The 17,915-nt window shown below is 43.6% G+C and overlaps 3 protein-coding genes across 4 annotated transcripts; all 3 read left to right on the top strand.

Annotated features, from left to right (window-relative positions):
* The first annotated feature begins 310 nt into the window (after window positions 1-310).
* Window positions 311-892, top strand: LOC141633788 (uncharacterized). Its single transcript, XM_074446197.1, has one exon. The coding sequence runs from the start codon at window positions 311-313 to the stop codon at window positions 890-892; it is 582 nt and encodes a 193-aa protein (XP_074302298.1).
* A 9,224-nt stretch (window positions 893-10,116) lies between these two features.
* On the top strand, window positions 10,117-14,017 carry LOC141642261 (uncharacterized). Of its 2 annotated transcripts, XM_074450996.1 has the most exons (6): window positions 10,117-10,326; window positions 10,467-10,583; window positions 12,799-12,894; window positions 12,980-13,075; window positions 13,356-13,436; window positions 13,538-14,017. In XM_074450996.1, coding segments are annotated over exons 1-6 (657 nt in total). In that variant the 5' UTR covers window positions 10,117-10,325; the 3' UTR covers window positions 13,804-14,017. The 2 variants fall into 2 exon arrangements, with proteins under 2 accessions (XP_074307097.1, XP_074307098.1); XM_074450997.1 differs by lacking the exon at window positions 13,356-13,436 and having other exon boundaries at window positions 10,118-10,326.
* Window positions 14,018-14,487: 470 nt separating this feature from the next.
* Window positions 14,488-17,595, top strand: LOC141642260 (28 kDa ribonucleoprotein, chloroplastic-like). Its single transcript, XM_074450995.1, has 4 exons — window positions 14,488-14,997; window positions 15,807-15,908; window positions 16,031-16,303; window positions 17,197-17,595. Exons 1-4 carry the CDS (start codon window positions 14,605-14,607, stop codon window positions 17,248-17,250), a joined length of 822 nt encoding a protein of 273 aa, XP_074307096.1. The 5' UTR covers window positions 14,488-14,604; the 3' UTR covers window positions 17,251-17,595.
* Window positions 17,596-17,915: the final 320 nt, after the last annotated feature.

Genomic DNA, 17,915 nt, shown 5'->3' with positions numbered 1-17,915 from the left:
ACAAATGGTAACCCGTCACAAGGGAGACCAATTGAAAAAAAATAATGAGCTTGTGAGGGTTTCTTGCCCTCACTACCTTCTTTTTCAAGATCCACACATTAAGACTATAGAGTATATGACAACAACTTTTGGCTACTTTACTTTTGATGCGTCTATATAACTGCCCTAAACTGCACTACAATTCTTTCGGTAGTCTTTCATTTATATTTTACCTTCTCACTAATCTTATCAAATCCTAGCTTTCAAGCTCAAAATATCCCATTTAATTCCATTTATTAAATAATTTTATTTGTTGTTCATTTTATTAAACATGAAGAGCAAAGCTTCATCGTTTGTCAAAAACATAATGTCCGTACTAAGTACCTTAGTAAAGGGCAAAATAACAGGAGTGAAAAGCAAAGCACAAGCGATGCGAGTTCGATTCTTAGTTTTCTCATTACTAAAGAGCAAAAAACTCTCCCTTGTCACCATAACCAACAAAATACAAGCCTTATTACACAAGAATTATGAAACCCAAGAAATCGACCCAGAGACCGAAACCAAGGCAATAATTCTCTATGAAGGTGGTTTACCAAATGAATCTAGTCTCAACACAGAGTATTATGATCAACATTATTATATTGAATATAATGATGATAATTATGATGATAAATATCCTGATTTAACTCATTCATTATTCGAGGAGGAGGAGGATACGGAGGGCTTAGATGAAGGAGGATCGATAATCGATATGGTGAAGAACTCGAAAGAGAATGATGGACAAGATTTCAAATTGGAAGATGAAATTGATCATGCTGCTGATTTGTTTATTAAGAGATTTAAAAGACAAATGCGACTTCAAAAGTTGGAGTCTTTCAAGCGGCTTCAGGAGATGATAGGCAGAACTGCTTGATTTACGGAGCAAGTATATTATTACTTGCTCCGTTTATCAGGTTCTGTACTTTTGTTTAAAATTCTCCTCATAACAAATACTGCTTGATTTACGAGCAAGTATTATTACTTGTTATGCTTTATCAGGTTCTGTACGTTTGTTTAAAATTCTCTCCTCATAATAAATATGGATCAGAGTACTAAATAAACTGACTAATATAGGAGTTGATTTGATTATCATCACTATTTGAGTCGTTATTTTTGGGTTAAATTTTTAGTTGTATGTTTTGGGGTGAGAATAGAGTAATCTTTTTGTTTTGGTGACTAGGGAACCTGCAGTGGCTATCTTTGGAGTGTACTGGGTAAACCATCGGCTATACGTGGTGGATTAGAGTAATCTTATTGTATGCTAAGTACTCTAATTGTTTGTTCGATTAGAATATAGTACAGAGATCAGTTTAATTATGAGTTGCAGTCAATTGTTATCTTTAATTTTGCTTCTGTAAGGGTACTTTCAATTGTTGTCATTCTATCTGTTATCTTTGTTCATTTTGAAGGATTAGTTTTCATTTTCATCCTTCCAAATCGAAGAGATCGAATGTAGTTACTACTTACTAATACGGAAGTACTACTATGTATGATCAGTCACAAGTTTAAAACACCCCTTTACAATTTACATTGTATTGGTATCGTGCCTCATTTGATGTTAAAAAGGAAATAACATGCAATCGTTCCAAATTAAAATAAAATTATTTTATGTTTGTTGTTGAGATAAGACTAGAGACTGAATGGTAAGAAATAGAGACTCGGTCATTTGCTTATCTATTTCATTTATAATGTTTATTCATTTGTTTAACTTTCTATATTGTGATGATTTTTTTGAGTAATTTGACCATATGAGCGTAGTATTGTCCATTTATTAATCATTAACTACATCCATAAAAACCTTCCATTTCTACTTGTTCTTTATTGATGGGGCATATTCTGCACCCGCTGACCAGTCAACATATTGAGCAAGGTCAAAGATATCCACAGCAAGTCAACGGCTTAGACAGCCTAACCGACGCCACATGTCGGCCTGTCTCTTGTGCCTCGGCGGGGACAACTAGCCAGCCGAGGCACACATCCGCGAACTCATATCCAAGACCCCTCGGCGGTGAGTCAACAGGGCCCGCCGGCCTGCCATGGGTCCCTCGGCCGAGGGGTAGATCAGCCTTTCCACCTGCTAGCCACTTGGCCACTACGTGACAAAAGGTGAAAGTCTATAAATACTCCTCAACCCTCATTGAGGAGGAGATCCACAATTTAACCTAAGAATCACTATTCATCTGGTAATATCTTCCTTATCTCTCTACAATATATACTTCACCAAGTAACAACTTATCTCTCTAAGTTTACTGACTTGAGCGTCGGAGTGAGTTCGCTCGGCCCAAAGCCGAGCCCTCAGTTTGCTCATTGTTTCAGGAGACCGCAAGGAGGATTCAACCAAAGACGTCATTCTACAAGCACGGGTGGTAACAAATAACTGCTCTGGAATTATACCCGGAACAATTGGCGCCGTCTGTGGGGAAGATACTAGAAGCTAGTCACATTCATTCCCAAACAAAAAAAAAAAAAAAAAAAAAAACAAAAACAAAAACCCACCCAAAAAGCTAAGAAGATGTCGAAACAACCAGAGAAGGTGTTGGTGGAAAACGAATTCTACCAAGACGACACATTCCACAACTCAGAAATCGGGCAGTCTCCCACCGGCCGTGTCACTGATACGACGAACGGACGCCGAAGGAACAAGATATCGCCGCCAACCAGGTCACCATCATGGGACATGTGGTTGACGTGGCAAAACCGAAGCTTACTCCTGGACCTCATTGGTAGTAGTACGCGGCTCACACTTTGTCACACCGACAAGAGCGGCGGAACCCGTCCGGGAGACCGGGGCCTGAGAATGTGACTCCAAGAGACTTGAATGGAGCACTGGAAGAAGTCGGCCTGTCAAGACGCGGGGAGCCCGGAGCGCTAGTGGTAGACCTTAGTCCTTCCCGCACTCGCGGGAGGACGCGTCGCCGCGGCGCCAGCACGACGAGGCACCCCCAGAGGAGTGAAAGAAGTCCGACTCACCAGAGTCGGAGAAGAAGCCGACTCACCAGAGTCGGAGAAGAAGCCCTTCCCGCCACGGGGAGAGGAGCCGGGCTAGGGATGCGAGGAGCCGATCGCCGCGTGTCGTTCGACACGTGGTCGACACCCCTCGGCGCCACGTCCTAGATACCCGGTGCCGACTAAGCTGAAGTTGCCACCTATAGCATACAAAGGAGAAGGCGACCCAACCGACCACGTCGAGGCTTACGAGTCTCACATGTCAGTATGGGAGCAACCCGATGAGGTTTGGTGCCGATTCTTCCCAACGACACTGCATGGGATGGCACAAAGTTGGTACAAGGGGCTACCCGACGGGTCGATGTACTGTTACGCCGACCTAAAGGACACATTCCTAGCCCAGTATTCTTGCAACAAGAGGAGGGCCGTTGAGACCTCGGACCTCCTGACTATCAGACAGGAAGGAGGCGAATCTCTCCGAAGTTATGTGAAGAGGTTCGACGCCAAGGTTCAGCAGATTCGTGAGTGAGCAATGAACTGGCGACCTTGCGGCTGATGAAAGGCCTCCCGAGAGGAGACCTAAAGAATGAGCTCATCAAATGCGGCGGCCAGAGACTAGACTCCGCCAGGAAAATGGCCGATCAAGCCATTAAAGTGGAGGACTACCACAAAACCTAGGTAGGCCCCAGCGAGGCCGAGCACTCAGAAAGAAAAAGCCGCCGGGAGGACAACCCGGATGAAAGACGCCGTGACGATAATAGGTCACGGTCGACAGTCCACCGAGAACGGCGCTCGGCGGGCGCCGGGGGGAGTTCGGGAACATACCACCAAAGGCGGTACAATGATCACACCCCCCTGGTTGTATCTGCCGCCGAGGTCTTCGCCCAGAGCAAGGGCGAGGGCCAGAAGTGGGAAAGGCCCCCCAAGTCGAAGGGAGACGGTGACACGAGCCGATCTTTGCGAGTACCACGGCCACACCGGTCACCTTATCGACAAGCTGGCATCTGAAGAATGCCATTGAAGAGCTAATCCGGAAGGGGAGCCTCGGCAAGTATGTTGCCAAAGGCCAAAAGTCTGAGGCCGGCGGTTCAAATAAGAAATCCGTCTTTGAACGGATAGGAGTGATCCATGTTGTCATCGGGGGCAACGAGAACGGTGGGTCCGCTCATGGGCACAAACGGCACCTGAACGAGCTGTATCAGGCCATCAACTTTGTGCCTAAAACAGCGGTCCCCGCCTCCAACATCCCCGACATGACTATTGGGAAGAAGGACTACGAGGGAGTCATCGCCCCTCACAGCGACCCACTTGTAGTCCACTTGGACATATCCAACCACCTGGTCAAGAGGTGCCGATTGACACGGCGCCTACACGAACATCATGTTCGGGAGTGCTTTCTCAACCTCGGTCCGAAGGTTGAAGACTTGAGCCCCTGCACCAATCCGTTGTATGACTTTTTTCGGGGCCGGCTACTGGTACCCCAGGGTTGATCGGGATGCCGGTGATGTTCGGCGAGGGAATGCGGCGAAGAATGTCCTATCTCGAGTTCGTAGTCATTGACGGCTCGTCCGCCTACAACGTCCTCATAGGCCGCGTCACTCGAGCGAGGCGATGCGGTAATGTCAATCCGGCCCCGACACGATGTATGTCTCGGACCGGGGGAAGCGCATAAGCTCGTCTCCAAGGACGAGAAGGACGAGGTGGTCAACACCGGATATCCGCCGAGGGTGCAACATGCAATCCCTCAAAGTGGCGAAGAAGTCAGGGAAGGGGAAGAGCCCATCCTTGCAGCAGGAGGGCGACCCGATGAATACCGACGTCGGCATGGTTGAAGGAACCCCGACCGACCAAGAAGAGCCGCATCTCGGCGTATGGGAAATAACTACTGACGGGTCCCCCACGGCGAACAGCTCAGGAGCTGCCATTCTTATCACCAGCCCAAACGGGGACGTGTTTGAGCACGCCTTGAAACTTACCCTCTCGACCTCAAACAACGAATCCGAATACGAGGCGGTGATAAATGGAGTTGAGTTAGCTAGGGCTGCCGGGGCGGAACACGTCGTAGTGAAAACATGCTCACTATTGGTGGCCAACCAAATCAGTGGAGAGTATGAGGCTCGAGATGACGGGATGGTAAGATACCTGGAAAGGGTGAAAGCCGACACCGCCAAATTGAAGTCCTTCCAGATACGAGACATTCCCGTGTCCGACGATCCCTCAAGACACACCGGCTGACAGACATGGAGGGTGCACCTTTGATGAGCCATTAGGGCACTGACAATCTCGGGAAAATTTTGTATAAGCGGCGGAGGTGCCCAAGACAACTGTGGGCACCCCGACCCACGTTTTTATCTAATGAAGAATCGTCCAAGTTTTCCATCAAAGTGTTCATTTTCCCCCATGGTCAGTATCAAGAAGCAGACGCCATCGCAGTCATCCCAAGAAGTAGACGCTACGGCAGTCACCCCAAGAGGTAGACGCCGCAGCAGTCACTCCAAGAGGTAGACGCCACGGCAGTCACCATCAAGAAATAGGCGCCGTCGCAGTCACCCCAAGAAGTAGACGCTACGGCAGTCACCCCAAGAAGTAGACGCCGCAGCGATCACTCCAAGAGGTAGACGCCACGGCGATCACCATCAAGAAATAGGCGCCGTCGCAGATCACCCCAAGAAGTAGACGCTACGGCGATCACCCCAAGAGGTAGACGCGCAGCGAGTCACTCCAAGAGGTAGACGCCACGGCAATCACTATAAGGAAGCAGATTTCATGACAGTCACAACCAGCGCGGTTGATACTCGCGAAAGCGATCAGCACGCCCTAGGAACGTTAAACACAGTTGAGATACGCATTCTAACTGCCTCGGTCAGGCCGAGGTAGAAACAAAAGAAGCGCTCAATTAATGACGTAAGAAGACAACTCAGGCGAAGACAAGAAAAGACCTCGGCCAAGCCGGAGGTAGAATAAGCAAACTCTTATTAAAAATGATCAGGTTACAAAGTGAGGAAAATACAGACGACGGCCGTCCCCATAAGGATAAGCCAAAACACAACCTACCAAAGTTGTACAAAATACAAGGAAAAGAAAGGCAAAAGTTTACAGACATCTCATTTAAGCGCCAAAAGATGGCAGGGAGGAAAGGCCTAATAATTGGCCCCCGAACAGCTAAAGCTATCCGAGACGCCGGGTGAGCCTGGTGACGACCGCTCGTCTCCCTATGCCTGTTGCTGCTTGCCATCAGCGGCGTTAGCAGCATCGTCCTTAATGGGCGACTCAGAAGCTGTCTCAGCAGTCTCAGCTTTCTCAGCAGCCTCACCTGCCTTCATCCTCTCGGCTTCCTCCTTGGCCGCCTTAGCCTCCTCAGCAAGGGCCGCCTTCTCCGCGGCCGCCTCTTCCTCCTTCTTCACCCTTACCTCCTCATTGGCCTTCTCCTTCGCGGCTTCCTCCTTAGTTTCGAGCTTGTCATCAAACAGCTCGTCAAATTTGTCCCACGGAAATGAGTCATCAAGAGGGAAGAGCTCCCAAATCACTTCCCTGGCGGCTTCTTCGGCCAGGTCCCGGTATTGGGCGCACATGTTAGGGAGGAGAACGGTTTGGAGTGTCTCAATGTCCTCCTCCCTTTGGGCAATGATAGCATCCTTGTTCCGGACCACCTTCCCCTGGGCCTGGAACAAGCCCCTAAATTCGTTCCTCTGCGTAAGGTAAAGGTCGGCGTGCTTCTGAACGAGGTCACGCATCTCCCGACTTAGCGGCTTCGGCCCGCCATGACCTCGGACTTGGCTCTCTCGGCGAGGACTTCCTTTTCAGCGTCCTCCCCGAGTTTTCTCTCAAGACGGATCGCCTCTTGACCTCGGCCTTGGCCCTCTTAGCCTCCTTGTTCGCCGCGTCGAGTTTCAGCCTTAGCCGCTCGAGTGTGGGGCGCTTCACCATGGTCTTCTCTTGCTCCATAATGTGGGAGCGGCTAGCATTTGAGTCCATTTCGCCGACCTCTTGCCTATTCTCATCCCCTCCGCCACAAGCTCGGTGGGGGAAACCTTCTGAAGTAGGGGATCGACGGTGACATTTCTATCACCCGTCTTCTCAGCCGCTTCTCCAATTGACGACAAAGTGAGAACGGCGGGCCGACGGTTGATCTACAAAAAAGTCAATTAAAACATCCGTGTCAGTATACATGGACGTATCGGAGAGCTTTGTCATCGAACGCCTAATTAACAAGCTAAGTCCGAGCCACGGGATATATCTCGTACCATGCTTGGCCTTCTTGCTCGGAGGACGCATCTCTCTCGCCGGCGATTTGCGGAGCAGCAGGTATCGGCAGCGAGGGTGGGCTCTTTCCTTTTTTACGGACAAGGGGAGATCCTCCGCATCGGAGTCCCCCCATCGGTAATGTCAACGATCACCACCGTCTCCTTCGGGGTGAAGGGATGGAAGGTGGAACGGATGTCGACGCCGTCGCCGCCGAAGACTTTGTTTTTCGCGTTCGGCGCGGCATGTTACTAGCAACCCTCGCCTGGGCCGCCTCCACATTCGGGCCTTTCACCGCCGATCCATCGGATCATTCGGCGACGTCCTGCGATCACGGGCCAGAGCCTTAGGGTGCAAATCAGCAACGATCTTATCCTTGTGCGGCCCCATCCTCCGAAGGATATCCTCAGGCAGTGCGGTCCAAAGTGGTCGCAAAGGAAGCAAAGCAAGAGTTAAGTAGAAGTAAATCGAAATTCAAGAAACAGAAACGTTGAGAGCAGAGATGGGCCCCACACCGACCCCACTCACCTTGCGCTAGGGCCGGTATGAGGCCGACATGGCAGAGCGGTTCATCTTGAAGAATGATCTGCGTCGGGGGAATCCATCTTTTCGACACCCCACTCTTGTCCGTCTCAAAGAGCCTCATCGCTGACTTCTCATCCTCATTAAGAGGGACCTTGTCAAGGCGTCCATCTTAAGCTTTTTCCGGTGACCCATCCGTCATGCTCCGCCTCGATCTCGCACCGCAAATTAACCTGGTCTTTGGAAGGACCAAGGCGCGGATAGTCATCAAGACACGGTTGAACGTCAATCAATGCAACGGTGATCAAGCGTCTTCAACACGCCCCTTCAAATCTCTCTGCCTATTCATCTTCCTCAACAAATTCCTAAGTATCCGTTTCTCTTGGCCACATGATCAACCAAGCCGAAAGCACCGGCTAGGGGGCAATCGTAAAAACAACCTAAGACTCTCCACCCTGGTCTCAGCCAGCGTCATTGCCTTTTCCACATCGGATGTCCATTACACAACCATGTGGAGGGGGGATATGGTACGGCCTAAGCAGAGCCACGCCGAGGTAGAAGAAGCCGGGGCAGAAAATTTATACTTGCGCGGAATATACGCTCAACATACATCGGAGCCCATACCACGGCATAGACTACGCTGGGGGCAAATTGATGGGGCATATTCTGCACCCGCTGACCAGTCAATATATTGAGCAAGGTCAAAGATATCCACAGCAAGTCAACGGCTTAGACAGCTTAACCGACGCCACATGTCGGCCTGTCTCTTGTGCCTCGGCGGGGACAACTAGCCAGCCGAGGCACACATCCGCGAACTCATATCCAAGACCCCTCGGCGGTGAGTCAACAGGGCCCGCCGGTCTGCCATGGGTCCCTCGGCCGAGGGGTAGATCAGTCTTTCCACCTGCTAGCCACTTGGCCACTACGTGACAAAAGGTGAAAGTCTATAAATACTCCTCAACCCTCATTGAGGAGGAGATCCACAATTTAACCTAAGAATCACTATTCATCTGGTAATATCTTCCTTATCTCTCTACAATATATACTTCACCAAGTAACAACTTATCTCTCTAAGTTTACTGACATGAGCGTCGGAGTGAGTTCGCTCGGCCCAAAGCCGAGCCCTCAGTTTGCTCATTGTTTCAGGAGACCGCAAGGAGGATTCAACCAAAGACGTCATTCTACAAGCACGGGTGGTAACAAATAACTGCTCTGGAATTATACCCGGAACATTTATATTCGAGTACCATCTAAAAAAAAAAATAAAAAAAAAAAAAAATAATTAACGGAGGGAGTACATGCACAGTAGGTGGATTATACATCTGATGTAGTACATTAGATGGTATAGTTTTTGAGCATTAAAAAAAAAATTGAGTTTTAGTCTAAAATTTTTTAGTTTTATTATAAAGTTTTTGAGTTTATTCAAAAATTTAATCTCAAAAAGTTACATTATAATTCAAAAAAATTACATATAAGCTCAAAAAAATTTGATTTTTGACATCATAAAACTAAAATGTAATTTATAAACTCTATAGTACTCGAAAAAAATATACAAAAACTCAAAAATTCATCATGTAGTATATCTGATGTATACTACAAGTCTACAAGTCTACAAGTCTAGAACATGTTGACAAAAACAAAGATCCCAAAATCATGAACTTGACCGGACAAGAATATCAAACCAAACCGAAAGTTAGCACGTAACAATGAACCCAAACATAAAATGTTACCAAAATTCGAGTAGTGACCGGACCACAACCAGAAAACGAAACCTGAAAGAAAACAATTAAACAAACCGTAAGAAGTTGACCTCAAAATCACACATATAATAATACGTTTAGAGGTGGCAATCGTGTTAGTGTTAGTCGAGTCACGTTAAGTCGGGTCAGATCATATTATATCGGGTCAGCCTATACTTTTGGGTCGAGACTGGTTCAGTTTGGGTCATTATCGGGGTGGTTCATTCCGGGTCAAATGGTGTATCGGGTCGAGTTGGGTTTGGGTCTAGTCATTATCGGGTCTAGGGATTTTATCACATTACTACATTTTTTTACCAATAAAAATAGTTTTCCAACCATTATTTTGTTTAATTACTTCATTATTAAGGATTTAAGTCAAATGTATCAAACTAACAACTAAAATCGCTTTCAATTTGATCAATATTAAGCATAATAATTATCGAATCGTCAATTTAATCGGATCAATAACGGGTCGGGTTCATATCGAGTTCAGGTCAATAATTATCAGGTCGGTTCGATTTGCAATATTCTCAGATTTTATCGGATCAGATTATTCAGGTTCGGATCAAATCAGACTTACCAACTCGTCCTACATTGTCTACCTTAAACGGCCATATCTTTCTTGATATAGACTCCTCCACTTTAAGCAGTTATCGCACATTTAACGCAACTACAGTTTATGCACATTCCGTCATTATATTTGCCGTGTCTTTCAGTCAAAACTTGTGTGCCCACTATCTAACTCCTGCATAACACCAAACACACGCTTCTTTCTCATATTTATTCATTCAATTCAAAATCCATCTTCTAGTCATCCCAACTTCACAATTCAATTTCAAACAACAATTCTTTAAACAAAGTATGTTACTTTTATTACTGTTATTGTTCTTTGTTAATTTCTGTAGGTGTTTTGTTTTGTATTCTTGTTGATTTGATGAAAAAGAAGTGAAATTTGAGATGGGTATTTGATTATAATGATGGGTTTTTGATAATTTGCAGTGTATCCTAAGGTTAAAGTGAGATCCTTTGAAGAAGATGATGAGTTTGAGTTTGATCATCCTGCAACTCCTGTGAAGGCTTTCAGTTCTCTTACAATTCGAGATTATACTCCTCCTGGTATTTATTCTACCCTTTGATGCATACATTAATTTTAGTCTTTTTCATCAAATTTGTACAATGACCCTTTGGAGTTTGGCATGGTTGCCTTTTTTTTTGTCGTAATGAGGCGTAAAGTTCGGGTTTTTATTAGGGAAACTAGGTTGATCTTCTAGAATAGGACCGCCGAAGAGAAGGATATTCACTCTTAAGCCTTAACTCATTTTGAAAAATTAGTATACGAATGTCCCAAATTAGCCATAAAATCGAAACAATGTGGAATTTTTGTTTTCGGAAAATGGACCGCTCTCTATTCTAGTATCTCAGTATCTGTAATGCTTTGTTACGAAGAGGCTGGTACAATATTAGAAACATGAACAGGAGATTTGAACCTGAGAGTTTATGTCAAAAATTCCTAGTATTGACAGTTATGCCAAGATTTTGTTAGTTTTGCTTGTTTTCTTGATTGTGTACTTGGATTGCCTCATTTCCGGACAAACAAAATTGCCAGGTTGTGCTTCAGCTTATTAGACACAAAAGAAAACAGTAGTTAACGCTTATTTTGCAGTCAGCCTCTTGCCCTGGTAACTGGCAATTATGTAGCTGCCAATTTTTCGATGATCTTTCAATCCAATGTTTCAATTTGATTTGAATTTCCACTCTGGCATATCACCTATTTGCCTTATCTTGTCCCGGCTGTTATCACATTCCACTTCTGGAAACGCCCGTGTCCTTGATTCAATGATGTAGTACTCCTATATGGACCAAGGCCCATGAGAAACCTGTTGCGAAGTAGCACCAGAAAAGGTCACAGGCAAAACAGAAATGAGGTCTACCCACCATAATAGTTCCAAATGCACTAGATCTAGTTACTAGGAGGAACTCTTTTGTAGGTTGCCAATAATAGGCCAAGGAGTTAGAAGCGGTCTAAAGTTTTGTTTTTGGTTCTTAGGTCGAAGATGGTTCTAACTTAAAATCTAACCTGACCTTAACCATATACTCTGTAGAAGAGTTGTTGCAAAATTTCCGACTCCTTCACCATAAATCATACTTCGTTTAAAGATGCTTACCCTCCACCCGATTCAGAAGACCTTTCATTGTTCCATATTGAGCTGGTTAAAATATACCTTCTGTTTACTTTGTTGAGTCACTTGCAAGTAGACCATTTACATTGACATTTCGATAAACTACGTCATCAGCCTCATTTATCACACCTAACCCATGCCGATTGACCACTTGAATGGTCATTTTAGTAATCTATTGTTCTTTATCAAGTGGACCAATTGCACTAGCAATTTTACGTAGTTTTTTGTACTTCTTCAAGACCGTGGCAATTTGAAAACGGAAGGTATTTCGACAATGGAGTATACTTTTTTGGAAAGCAGTGTTTGAAGCGAAAGTAAAAGTTGCCTTCATTAAATTTAAGATCAGTGGGAAACCGTAAGGGTGATCTGGCCTTGGGAGATGAAGACCGAGTTAATGTGGACGGAAGAACATCAGAAATAGAATAATATCGGGAAGGGTAGGGAAATATCCAAGGGAAACAATGTTAAGTTCTCTTGGTATTTATGAAAATGGTGCATAGATACAATAGTTTGAAGGGAAAGAATGGGTGTAAATGATAGAGCTTGATTTTTCTCTTATGTGGAGGTCGTATGCTCATAGATGTCTGTTGCCTACTTGACTGTGTCAAACCGATTGTTCAAGCTAGGTCCAACGGTTTGCATATGTTGAACATTAGGAGGCCAGGCTGCTAGTTACAAGCTCACGGTGAGGCCAAGAAGCTGAACTTGAAACTGTTTCAACAATCATTAGAATAGTCAACTGATTAAGATATCATCTGTTGTCATGTATTCCCAGATGAATCTCGGATCAGGATATATTTATGACATTGAAGTTATGTTTCTTTACCTTCTAATCCTGTAGTCTATCTTTAAAGTTGGCAGAATATTGCCCGACCTGAGTAACATGACCCAAATCACCCAAAATTTGACCTCCTACACACTAAAATCTAAATATTGTGTACCACGTGATTCTGATTTCTAAGCTATATGAATTGTGGATTTGAATTTCTTCATTCGAGTAACTGTCAAACGAAGGAACTATTTGTACGCTGTCAAAATTACTTGTACTGGATATTTTGATACCTCAATCTTACTTCCTACTCGGGCTTAGGCAGCTGCTGTATTTACTGGAAGAAACATTGACTTGTTGAGTTTTATTCTTCTGTTCACAGCAAAGGGCAGTAAACAGGCTTCGTCATTATCAGTAGCCAAAGTTCCCAAGTTACATATCCCAAGATCAGTTACTCCAACCCCTGCATTGCCAAAAGGTTTACCTTCTTTATTTTTTGTGTTTTTGCTTGGTGATTTATTTGCACAACTTTGATTGCTTAATTACACTCGTTTGGTTGGCAGCTCAGGTAAAAAGTGAACTGGAATCAGATGATACCCATATAAAACACAGTAGAGCTAGTTCTATTCCAAGACCACGTGCCGTAATTTCAAGTCCAGGTAAATTCAGTTTGAACTTTAGCTCACAAGAAATTCGGGTAAATTTATTATCTATCTCCAGCTGTCGGAAGTGCCATGCAGTTATATTTTCTGAGTATTTTCATGGCAGCGACTAGTCCCAGCAACACGATAAACCATGTAAATATGAATTGTCAACTCGTATATTTGGTTTATGACGGCTGCAGCCACAAGGGAGTTCAATTTTCAATTGAACTGGCTGACATGCTTTATATTGTACTCCTGTCACAGGGCTTAACTCATTTTCATTCTGTCTATACAGATAATGATGAACTTCTGGGAAGTAAAAACAGAACGAGAACTCCACGTCTGTCAGGATTAAAAACCCGCAACTTGTCTGAAGGTATACAGACTGACGTAGGCTCGCTCCCTTAAGCAACGGAGTAGTATATAGCTAAGCTTTCGTGTCCCAGGGTTTAACTCATTTTCTTTCTGCCTATACAGATAATGATGAACTTCTGGGAAGTAAAAACAGAACGAGAACTCAACGTCTGTCAGGATTAAAAAGCCGCAACGTGTCTGAAGGTATACGCACGGAACGTAGGCTCACTCCCTTAAGTACCAATAGGAATGCTTTGAGAAGAGTAGAGGAAACCAAGAAGGCTGCTCGTACAAGCAATGCTGAAACAAAGAAAGAACAAACATTTGATATTATTAGGGTTCCGAGAGCGAACATAGTTAAAGCAAAACCTTGCTTCTCAGTGACTTGATTGTGTAGTAAATCTACATGTTTTCACTTCTAAATATAGAGATACTGCATTTGATAAAATGGTGTTTCTTGAAGTGTCCTTCATCACCAACTCGCTAATACGGAGCAAGTATCGTGTATTTTTTCGCTATAATATCATGTATTCACGTATGATTAAAACAGGTGATTGTTACTTCTACCATGAAATACAAAATTACAAATCCGAGTTTTTTAAATCCAAGGCCTCTGTTTTATCCCGATGAAATCATCTCAAATACCATAGATTACTACTCTATCCGTCTCTATTATTTATTTACTTTCTATTGTTATTATGAAGAACTTAATAATTCTTCCATGTCAAAGTTACTTTTTCTCTTTTCTTATGATCTTTTGTGCCAAAAGTAAAAGAAAATAGAGACTGTCTAGATTCTATTGAATTGGCCCATACTTCTCAATTTAGATCTGACAAAATTGATCCGACTCGGATAACCAGACCCGAGACCTGAACTAAGGACCCGAGATTGACCTGAACCGAATGTTTATTATTGCACACGGTCTATTATCCCGAAATAACATGATAAATAACAAATTCAAAAATGACGACTCAACCCAATTCTGTTAATCCGACTTAAACCCCGACCAGATTGACCCATTTACCGGTTCTACTTCTCATCGAAGAGACCAAGAGAGACTCGAGTAAAAGTGTAAAACCTTATCTAAAATCAATCCTCCAAATTCAGTTCCATACAGACTCACTAACTCAGTGGTCAGAATCCCCCCACAGGCCACATCCTTAATCTGCAAACAGAATCTTGTAAAAACCATGTCAGCCACCGCCATGGCCGCAGTGGGACCCTCACTATTCACCCACAAAACCACCACCACGTCATCAACTACAAACCAATTGAGATTACATTCTTCCCTTACGTACATTCACCTTAGACATCACTTTTTCAAACCAATTTCTATTTCTTCACCGTCCCGCCATTTGGCGTTGATCACCCCCGCCGCTGTTGCGGAGGAGGAAGCGGTATTGGAGACAGCGGCAGAGACGGAGACAGAGACGGAAACGGAGACGGAGAAGAAGCAGGAAGAGGAGAAGGAGGAGGGTGATGAAATATGTACAAAATTGTACTTTGGGAATTTGCCATATCATTGTGATAGTGCTCAACTTGCTGGTATTGTTGAGCAGTATGCTAATCCTGAATTAATTGAGGTTTTATAGATACCCTTTTCTCAATTTCCCTTTTTGTTATTTAATTCCTAGTAAACTGATTGATTGTTCTTTATAAACTTGTGTTTGAATGCTTGGGGACTGTTAAACTGTTTCGTAAATACTTGGGAAAGACGGTTTCTCACTCAGTTGTGAAGCGATCACATTTGTAGAGACCCTTTACGTGTTTTTCATAATGCTTTTATCGCCCAAAAGCTACTGTTAGATTGCAATAGTCTGACTGATTTGTGTTTCATAACTGTGATTTGACTGGGAGAAATGGCTTACTGACAGCTGCTTACTGACAGCAATGAACAGCAATTAGATTATGGTAATCGTTAATTCACGAGTCTTGTATGACAGTATGAGATGGTCTCATTCGTGAGACCAACTGAAATGTGTATATGATTATATCAGTAACTGTATCTGTCTGCGCTAGATTGCAGTAGCCTGACTGATTTGTGTTTCATAACTAAGATTTGATTGGGAGAAATTGTTTACTAAAAACAATGGATAGCTATTAGATCATGATAGCCGTAAATTTGTGAGTCGGGTACTCGTGTGTAAGATGGTTCCATACAGGAGAGTATGAGACCAGTTGGAATATTTATACAGTCTAAATTTAGTCACATTGTTAATGGGTGATCTCACAGTCCGGTTGTCATTAAGTTTTGTGGTCTAAATTATGTAAAATGTCTGATCCACGAATGAGGAAGACATCGGTCTCTAGTGAGTGTTTAATGCTGAAGAACTAATCCATTTTATATCATAGCTATTTATTATAACTTCTTGCATACTTAAAATGTTTTCAGGTTCTCTACAATAGAGATACCGGAAGAAGCAGAGGATTTGCATTCGTGACCATGAGCAGTGTTGAGGATTGCAATGCTATTATTGAAAACCTAGACGAAAGTGTAAGAGAAACAAAATCATATTGATCGTTTTGGTGTATTTAAGCTTTGCTGCAAATCTATTATCACATTATGCATTCTGGTAAATACATACCACGCACATGCTGAAATGCTGATCATTTCAGGAATATGGTGGCCGATATCTGAGAGTGAATTTTGCAGACAAGCCTAGAAAGAGAGAGCCCTTATTCCCTGAAACTGAGCACAAGCTGTTTATTGGCAACTTGTCATGGTCTGTAACCTCCGACAGCCTCTACCAAGCTTTTCGAGCATATGGGGATATTGTTGGAGCTAGGGTGTTGTATGATGGTGAGACGGGAAAATCGCGGGGTTATGGTTTTGTTTGTTATGCAACCAGATCAGAGATGGAAAACGCTCTTGCCTCTCTTAATGGAATGGTATGTTCAATTATTTTTCTGCCCATTGTTCATTAGCCTACTCCTGCATATATGGCATTTCCTGTCCCCATACCTTTAGGCCACTCCCAATGGACACCAAGTGGTTTTCCCACATAAAAGTAATAAAGATGAAAAAAAGTGTAATATGCAGTGGCGGAGCCAGGATTTTAAGGCAGCGGGAGCGAAAATTTTCAGCAGGGGCGAAAGGGAAATATTGTAAGGGGGCCCCGAAAAAATTCGAAAATTTTTATTTTCAAACTTCAGCGGGGGCGACGGCCCCTACTAGCCCCCCCTCGCTCCACCACTGGTAATATGGAAGTCGGTAATTTAGTGAGGCATAGAATGTAGTAGGTTAGAAAAAGTATGAGAATACCAATTTTAAGAATGGTATGTAGGAATAAGTAAGTTGGTGTTTACTGTTATGGATGATTTTGGTGTTAAGGATGATGTTCGAGAATATAAATGAGGGAGAAAGTATGAATAGAGCGAAAGATCAAATCTAAAAGGTGGCATCCCCTATACTAGCTCTTATGGCTCTTGTTAATGCTCCTTTCCCCATGGCAAAACATGGGTGAGATCAATCTAAAAGACTGGCTTACCTTATTATTTGCTTATTTCTGGACTTGGATTATCTGAGCGAAAGATCAAGGTGGTGTCCTCATTATATGCTTTACTCCTTTTTTCCCATTCTCCAACCGTCAAGTGATTTAATGAATGAATTCATGAACGTTACTAAACTTTTGGACTCGGATCGTTGGATAGATGTTATTCCCCTGCTTATTCTATTTCGAGAATGCAGAAATTCATACTGGTTATTCTGTTCAAATGCCATTTTGTAAGTTCCTACTGGCTGTATATATAATGACCAAGATTCTATGTTTCTGAAACATCAGGAATTAGAAGGCCGAGCTATACGAGTAAGCATGGCAGAAGGAAAGAAATTATAGGAAGCGAAAGACAGCTGCACATAAACACGGCTTTGGACGCTTTTGTTGTACTGTGGAAGACGAAAATGGAGCTCCTGCAAATTCCCTTCACTCTTGCATTACACTGGGTCTGAGTTATCTCCCCGGAAGCTCATGCTTCGAGATTTTCCTTGTAACATTTGTAGTTATCTGTTCTAGAGTACACGAAATTTGGTTGATTTAGAGCATTATGCTTGTCAAGAGGGCTGTCTTAAAGGCTGTAGGAATCATGTGCCAAACTTGGAGGTCCAAGGTGTATTATTCTGTAATAACAAAACTAAAATAAGTTAAATGTTGAAAGTTCAAATATATACTTTTGTAGAAAAATTACTGAGGTTTTCGTTCTCAGCAAAGGTTTTTACTTAGCCAATATACTAATTCTAATTTGTAAATTTGTGATCTATAAATATAATTAAAAGGCAAGATTAGTAACCTACATGGCAGCGTAACTCTATTGCAAACCTTTAGGCGCAAGCTCTTACCCAAAGGAACAAACAAATAAAGGGTAAGAAAAAGCCCGTAAGGGTGGAGTCTAATTAGGGATGTCATTGGGGCGGGGTGGTGGTGGATATAGGCTCCCCCGTGCCCGTACCCATACCCGCCCCACCACCTGTGGCGGGTACAAGTTTCCAAAACCATCCCCACCC

Source organism: Silene latifolia, chromosome 2 (genome assembly GCF_048544455.1).
Source record: "Silene latifolia isolate original U9 population chromosome 2, ASM4854445v1, whole genome shotgun sequence".
Taxonomy (NCBI): Eukaryota; Viridiplantae; Streptophyta; class Magnoliopsida; order Caryophyllales; family Caryophyllaceae; genus Silene; species Silene latifolia.
The sequence above is the reverse complement of the archived record's forward strand: the minus strand, read 5'-3'. Positions and strand labels throughout refer to the sequence as shown.

Coding starts and splice junctions, on each gene's coding strand:
- LOC141633788 (XM_074446197.1), top strand. CDS start 311: ATGAAGAGCAAAGCTTCATCGTTTGTCAAAAACATAATGTCCGTACTA.
- LOC141642261 (XM_074450996.1), top strand. Junction 12,895..12,979: donor AACCCCTGCATTGCCAAAAG/GTTTACCTTCTT, acceptor TTTGGTTGGCAG/CTCAGGTAAAAAGTGAACTG. Junction 13,076..13,355: donor TGCCGTAATTTCAAGTCCAG/GTAAATTCAGTT, acceptor CTGTCTATACAG/ATAATGATGAACTTCTGGGA.
- LOC141642260 (XM_074450995.1), top strand. CDS start 14,605: ATGTCAGCCACCGCCATGGCCGCAGTGGGACCCTCACTATTCACCCAC. Junction 15,909..16,030: donor TTGAAAACCTAGACGAAAGT/GTAAGAGAAACA, acceptor TGATCATTTCAG/GAATATGGTGGCCGATATCT. Junction 16,304..17,196: donor TTGCCTCTCTTAATGGAATG/GTATGTTCAATT, acceptor CTGAAACATCAG/GAATTAGAAGGCCGAGCTAT.